Below are 7739 nucleotides of genomic sequence, written 5' to 3' on the forward strand. Positions count from 1 at the left end.
TAGGGAATCCAGTCGGAATGCGGCTTGGAAGTCATGTCTCTCGGGGGCGGGGCGCCAGCTGCGGCTCGGAAGGCCGGGGCCCTTGAGGGCCGGCGCGGGGGCCCTGCTCAGCTTCCGGGCCGCCCAGGGCCGCATCCTCCCGGGCCGGGGCGCTGGGCCCCGCCGAGGCCCGCGCTGCACGCCAGGGCCCCGGCCGCGGGTTCGGAGAACGACTGCTTGCGCCGCTCGATGGGCGAAGCGGCGGAGTGCGCGGGGCCGCCACGGGCGTGCGCGCGCGTGGAGGCGGGAGAAGTCGCCCGCACCGCCCCTCGCCGCCAGAGGGGCTGGGGCCCGCGCTGGGGGCCCGGCCTTGGCGTGGCAGCGGCGGCCCGCCCCTCCTCCCTCGCTCCGCCCCGCCCCGCCCCCTCGATATTTTGATTTCTTGAAGATTTTGTTTTAATTCAGTAAAATGAAATTGATTATTATATCAATCCCCAAATGATTATAGAGCATACCACTCTACCATTCTTCTCCTCTTGGTCAGTTTGGAGGCAGTTTAACAATCTTTAAATTATCACAGTAAGTTGAGCAGCGTCTTTTTTTAAAATTCTTATTGCTGTTTCAGGACCGGATCTGGAATTTAGTATGCATGATGGGACAATTAGAGACTTGGCATTTATGGAAGGCCCAGAAAGTGGTGGAGCTATTTTGATAAGTGCTGGAGCAGGGGATTGTAACATTTATACAACTGACTGTCAGAGAGGACAGGGCCTCCATGCTCTGAGTGGACATACTGGTATGTGATATCAGTCTCAGATGCTACTCTTTCTTTTGTTCATCTCATGCTTTTTTCCCCAATGCATTTTCATTAATGAGGGTATATTGCATCAAAAGGGATTTCTTCAGGAGAACGTTTTATTTCAAAAACTAAGTCATGAACTTTCGATAACAACACAGTAACTGTAGCTGACATTTTCCTGTTTGCTAAAGCCTTCACTTATACACATAATTCCTTAATTTAACCCTCACAACAACCTTATAAGCCTGAAGTTCCTGTCTCCATTTTTATACGTGAAAAAAGCAAAATTTGAAAAGGCAAAATGACTTGCTCATTATCTTACGGCTGATCATGACATAACAGAGGTATCTCCCCAGGTCTCTCCCGTCCAAAGCTGGTGATGTAACCCTGCAATCCTGTGTTTCCTCTTTGGAAAATTTGCCATAATTTCAAATGGTACTTTTTTTTTTTTCAGTACTAATTATGATGTCCTGAAATATTTGACTCATCACAAAAGGTTTATGATTTTGATACAAGTTTTACTGAATTTAATTTTTTGAAAATTGCCAATATATTTGATATATGTGGAAAATCTCTACCACACAGTTTGAGTAACTAGATTATAAACATTCTCAACAATAAAGAATACTTAGCTTTGAATGTGTTATAGCAAAGTACTGTCCCACAGTAATAACTGACTCTGTGATCTTTTATAGGGCATATTTTAGCACTTTATACTTGGAGTGGCTGGATGATTGCATCTGGTTCCCAAGATAAGACTGTTAGATTCTGGGATCTTCGAGTACCAAGCTGTGTTCGTGTTGTTGGCACAACATTCCATGGAACTGGTAGGTTTTTCTGGAATTTAAATACGTTTATATGAGAAAGAAACTTTATAAATTGCATTGACCTACTTCTTTGCCCCTGCAAAATATTAAAAAATAGGAACAATATAAACTAAATACTTGGTGTTTTATTGAGTAAATTCTTACTTTAAATTTACTTTAAATTCTTAAATTCCTTCATCTGTTATTCTATTTGTAAAAATAATATTCAACTAAGGAAATCGAGACCCAGCGAGATTAAATATCATGCCCTAATTATTCTGTTAGCAGGGCATTTTAGAACTCAGACCTTTTAAAAGAACATTTTTAAATGCATACATATGGCAGAAATTGAACAAAAGGTTATAGATCACTGTCTTCTTACTCCCATTTCTTGGTGTCTTCCCCTAAGGGACCAGTTTCTTATTTATTGTTCTAGAAATACTCTGTAAGTATATAACCAAAATGTTTGTGTATAATTTCCCTTCTCCTTTAAACACACATATACACAGACACAAATTGTAGCATATTTGCCTTACTTTTTTAACTTAACAAGGATTGCTCCATGTAAACTGAGGTTACTGCTCTTTGTGTTATATAGATCACCTTTTAAAATACTGGTATCTTTAGAGTGACACAGTATTCTGTCATTATTTTTGAGTCCCTTTTCTGCCTTTCTATTTTTTAATAGCAATTCTAAGATACTTTTCCAAGTGAAAACGCCTGTCTTTCATTCTTAATTTTTTTGTTTTCTTTGAAAATGCTTTTTCCTCTCAGCTTTCATGGACATTGTTCTGTACTTTGAATCAACTCATATATGCTCTTCCACATGGTCAAGTGCTACTCATATTTGGTCACAGCTCTTTCTAGCACCTAGCCAGAAAAGTCTTCTTTGCCTTAATTTGGGACCTTACTGTTATTTCTGTCTTTGAACTTCATTTATTTCCTTTAGACTTCATTTATTTCCTTTATCAGTACTTAAGATTATATATTTGTGTGTGGTCTCCTTCAATACAAATATTTTAAGTTTCACAAAGGCAGCAGTCATATATATTTTATTTCTCAGGGTAGATTTAGCACCTACCATAGTGCCTGGCCCAAAGCAGTAGTGTTATAATAACTGTTGAATAAATGAACCTAGATTTCCGTTGTCACCATAAACTTTGCATGTGTAAAGCTAAACTCGTTATATCCTCTCTTCTTCCCATTTTCTCTGTTTTTGATAATGGTTCTCTTATTTCCTTATGCATCTAGATTTGAAATCTGGGGCTCATTTTTGACTTCTTTTTTTTTGCCCCCCGTCAGGCAGTTAATTGCCAAGACTATTGATTCTTTATTCAGTTTTTCCTGAAATCTGTGTGTCAACATTCAGGCGCTATTTTCTTCATTATTTTGCTATTCTATCTTATCTTCCAGTGGGTTCCCTTCTGTAGTCTGTCCATTTTAATTTGATACACACTTTCACATATATTAATCTTCCTAGAGCACTCCTTGGGTCATGTAAGTCTCTTGCTGAGAAACCTGCAGTGATGTTGTACTCTGTACAGGAACAAGCTCACACTGTACAGTTTGGCTTTCAAGATGCTTGACAGGTTTAGCCCTAACCTGCCTTTATGTCTTAGCTACAAGCTACCTTTTATGTTAACGTACTAAATCAAGTAACTCCAGCCAAACTAAACTACCTATCCTTAAATGTTTTTATTCTTTTCCTTTAAACATCTCATGTAACTGTTCCTGATAGCTCTTTTCTCTATCAAAAATTCAAGCAAAGATTATTTTTAATTACATGTATGTGTAATTATGTAAATGCATTCTCTCTTATTTATACTATTTACTGTTCTTCAGGACCTGACTTAGGTCCCCTTTTTCTTCCCAGGCCACTTTGGTTTACAGTAGTGTGTGTCAACCTTATTTTCATTATTGCTTCCCCTATGGGGAAAAACAGAATTATTTTTTTCCTAACAAGAGAAATTAAATACTAAGGAATGAGATTTTAGTTTGGTAGGGCTAAACTTTGAAGGGCTCCAAACCCTTGTTAACATTTAGGATTTTTTTGTCCCCTGAGAACCATTTTGCATCCCCTTGGAGGCATTGTTGTATGGCCTAAAGGGTCTGACCTGTGGACTCAGAGCTTATTTTTGGTTCAGTTCCTGTTGGTAGTTAATTATGTGTTGCTTAGAGATATTTTCCGCACTGTGTCCTAAAACATTTTATTATTTAATCTTTTGTTCCCAGCTAGACTCTGAGCTAGGCATAGGAGAATTCTGGACACTTAACCAGCAGTGGGGCATTGGGAAAGGTGGCTCATCTGTTGCACTATAGGTAAAGCTCCAGGGGGTTCTCCCAGAGGACCAAAAAAAAAAAAAAAAAGATCTTTCTCATTTCTCACAGAATCTTGCTTCTAAGGATGCAAGTATTTATCAGTTGATTATTGGATTCTTCTATAACTGAACAGTATTAACAAGCTTATTAAATCTTTAGTGTATGATTCAGTGAAAATAAATAGCTGTTGAAGTTTAACTGTATTGATTTTTGCATATTGAAACTTTCATTCCTCCTGCTCTACAGGCAGTGCAGTGGCATCTGTAGCTGTAGATCCTAGTGGCCGTCTTTTAGCCACAGGACAAGAAGATTCCAGCTGCATGTTATATGACATAAGAGGAGGAAGAATGGTGCAAAGTTACCACCCTCATTCCAGTGATGTTCGCTCTGTCCGATTCTCTCCTGGAGCTCACTACTTGCTAACAGGATCCTATGACATGAAAATAAAGGTGACAGACCTACAAGGTGATGGAAGTTGCTCTCCCCTCTTTTTTTAGTCTTTCCTATTGTACTTGGGGTCTTTCTTTTATGTTAATCTAGTGTAATTGACTATACATCATTTTCAGGTTTCAGTTTTATAGCTTTTATGAGCAAATTACTTGGTAATGTATTGTGACAAATTATTAAACCAAGTGAATTGTTAAATGGTTTATAAAATATTTAAAAGAATCAACACTTATTATATTGGATCATTTTGAGATCAATGATAGTAAATGTTAAAATATACATTTATGTACTCCTATTTACTCCTACTTTAAAATACTTAGGGTATTAATATAATCTGTATATTTCCAGTATCTAGTTTTGTTTTAAAACATACATTAAGCAGGTGTTTATTGTATACCAACTAGGGACAGATAGAGAGATGAATAAGACAGGTAACTTTCTTACAGATGGAGCTTACACTTTAGAGGCCAATAAAAAGCAAACTAATAAACAGTGTAATTTTAGGTATTGGCTAGTGCTATTAAAAAATTATCAAGGTTAGAGAAAGTAACAAGGTAGACAGGGGAAACCTATGCTAGACAGGCTAGAGCAGGTCTCACCAAGAAGTGCCATTTGCACAGAGACCTGATGAGAAGGACAAGCCATGCCAGGACCCTAGGAACAGACCATAGGTTAAGGTGCTGAGGCAGGAATGGGTTTGGTTTAATCATGACACTACAGGAAACCAGTGTGGCTGGAATTTAGTGAACCAAAGGAAAGAGAGGCAGGAGAATAAATCAGAGGCAGGGTTTTGTAGGCATTTTAAAAAGCAGAATAAGAATCCTTTGGAAGATTTAAAACAGGGAGTGATATGGTCTGAAATTTTAAAAAATAATTTTGAGTTATAGGGACAGTGGATTATAAGTATAAATATTAGTGAGAAAGCAACTGGACCAGTTCCATGGGAGATGATGGTGGCTTGGACTAGGGTTGTAGACGGGGAGGTATAATAGTAAGAAGTGACTGAATTAGGAATGTATTTTAATTTGTTTCCGTTAGATTTGGGCAGGGAGGGAAAAAAGCAATCAGTGCTGATTCCTAGGTTTTTGGCATGAGCAAAGCAGATGGTACCATTAATTGAGATGAGGAAGACAGGTAGGGAGAGAGACAGGTTTAGGCAAGAAAATCAAGAGTTTGCTTTAAACAAGTTAAACTTAAGATGACTGGTAAGGCAATCAAATGAGATGTCAAATAGCTACTTGTATACCAGCCTGAAGCTCAGATGAGAAGTCAAGGTTGGTGATGAAATATGCATGGATGGTGTAAGTATCTAAATGGCTATGGTAGCATGGTACTGGATGAAATTTCGTAGCAGGTGAGGTAGAAAGGAAACAAATTTGAAAGCTGACTGCTAGGATTCACCAGAATTTAAGTCAGGAAGAAGAGGGCAGTCATCAAAGGAGACTGGGGTGTAGTGGCACTGAAGTCGAGGAGATAGGAAGAGTGAGAGAGTTTCAGGGAGACAGTGGCAGCTGTGTCATGTTGCTGTGCAGGTGTTACCAAATACTGCTCATGTAATTAGGTCTTCAGTAATTTAAACTGTTTAAACTTTTCAGTGTACTATATTAATGTGTTAGGCTTTTATATACTGTAGTGTCTTAAAGTAATAGGAGACCTATGAAATCTATACATATTCTGTAATGTAAATCAAATCTCTTTTCTTTAATTTAGGAGACCTCACCAAACAGCTTCCTATAATGGTGGTGGGGGAACACAAAGACAAAGTGATTCAGTGTAGATGGCACACCCAGGATCTTTCCTTCCTGTCATCCTCTGCAGACAGAACTGTAACCCTCTGGACTTACAATGGATAGAGTACAGCCACTGTCAATCTATGCAGTGAAAGCAGAGACTTAAGACTACTGAGTTGTGAACATTACGAAGCTGAAGAACATGGGTTGACCTGGAAAGTGGCTTAGCACGAGGAGGCCCCTTATTACCATGTACCCCTGTGATAGGAGCTGTTGGGTGGTGTTATTCTGCAGTGCTTTGAGTCTTCCACGTGAGCTCGTGCTGCTGTGACCTGCTGTATGTAGTCTTGTTGCCAAAGTCTGCGGAAGAGCTCTTATGTTGTCAGTGTGCACTCAAAGTCAAGGTGGATGATGTGTGTTCGGTTTAGTATTAAATGCATTCCTTGATCTTTGCCTAAATAACAGTTTTATATACATACTGAAACTGAACTATACTTTAAGCATATTACTACATGTAACGCAACCAAGTTCTACACAGATTAAACATAGGTATTCAGAAATTACTTTTGCTTTTCTCACAACCCCTGAGGATACTGTATCACTTTTCAGCTAGAGGTCAGAATTTTATGTCTCTCCAGAGTTACATTGTTACTTTAACTAAGGATCATTATGGAGTTTTAAAATGGATGGAAAACTGCTTCTTAGTGCATTATGTGGTATAGGCCTTTTCTTTTTTCTTAAACCCAGGGATATAATTATTACTTTGTCATATTATTTTGTTTCAGGCTTAAAAGGTAAACGTGTTTGCTTCAGAAACTTGTTCATTTCAATTTTTTGAATGCAACAAGATACCTCCCTTCTAAACTGTACTGTAGGCAGAGCAGCAGCGTTATGTGATGCAGAACTTGACGGTACAGTAAATTTACTGGCTAGCATTTTTCCTCTTAAAAATTTAAGACTTTGCCATAGACTATAGCATGGCTTGAAATGCTATGTCTGCATGATAATTTAAAATGGGAAATTTAAATTTTGCACTCCAAAAGCTTATTTGGACTTTTTTTCTTGCACTGTTTTGTGTAATTCAGAATAATGGTTTTATTTCTATGGTATTGTAGATCCTAACATTTATGTACCTTTATTTTCATATTGTACAGTAATTTACTTTAAATTATTAAATAGGCTATTTATTTTAAATGCATTTGAGTTGGTTCTAATTATTGAACTGTCTGTGCACTGTATGTAGCAAGCATTTTTAATCTATTGTATACAAGTGGAAAAGGTATTAGAAGTGTAACTGTGCTATTATTTCAATAAAGACCTCTTCACACCTAAACTATCCCTGTCTCTCAGTGTCTCTGGTTTTAAGTCTAGAATGCTGTTTCTCCAGTTTACTCGGCAACTTTTGTGTCTTTTCTTTTATTCACTATCTAGAGAACTTTCTACCCTGAATATACTGTGAAAGTTGATTAATAAAAGCCAGGCAAAATGTATAAATTCTAAGTTAGATTGCAGCTACATTGAACTGAGTACTTTAGAAACAAAATCTGATTAGTTTGTGGCTATTCAATAGTACCGTTTTCCTACCTCTCAGGTATGCAGAAGAGAATTTTGCTAAAAACAGGCCAGTCTCCTTTAGTGTACTTTCATACTTAGTACTAC

At 38.1% G+C, this 7739-nt stretch overlaps 1 protein-coding gene across 3 annotated transcripts in view; it reads left to right on the top strand.

The window, feature by feature from the left end:
• Nucleotides 1-7416, top strand: part of WDR47 (WD repeat domain 47) — a 45176-nt gene extending 37760 nt beyond the window's left edge. For 2 of the 3 annotated variants that reach the window (XM_010830927.1, XM_010830929.1), the window contains 4 exons: nt 599-775; nt 1474-1605; nt 4150-4368; nt 6061-7416. In XM_010830927.1, the coding sequence (XP_010829229.1) occupies nt 599-775; nt 1474-1605; nt 4150-4368; nt 6061-6203 (671 nt within the window). In that variant the 3' untranslated portion in view covers nt 6204-7416. The remainder of the gene's footprint in view (nt 1-598; nt 776-1473; nt 1606-4149; nt 4369-6060) is intronic. The other variant, XM_010830928.1, reaches the window with a different exon arrangement.
• The last annotated feature ends 323 nt before the right edge of the window (nt 7417-7739 follow it).

The sequence above is a fragment of the Bison bison genome, unplaced genomic scaffold (assembly GCF_000754665.1).
Source record: "Bison bison bison isolate TAMUID 2011002044 unplaced genomic scaffold, Bison_UMD1.0 scf7180017864519, whole genome shotgun sequence".
NCBI classification, from domain to species: Eukaryota; Metazoa; Chordata; class Mammalia; order Artiodactyla; family Bovidae; genus Bison; species Bison bison.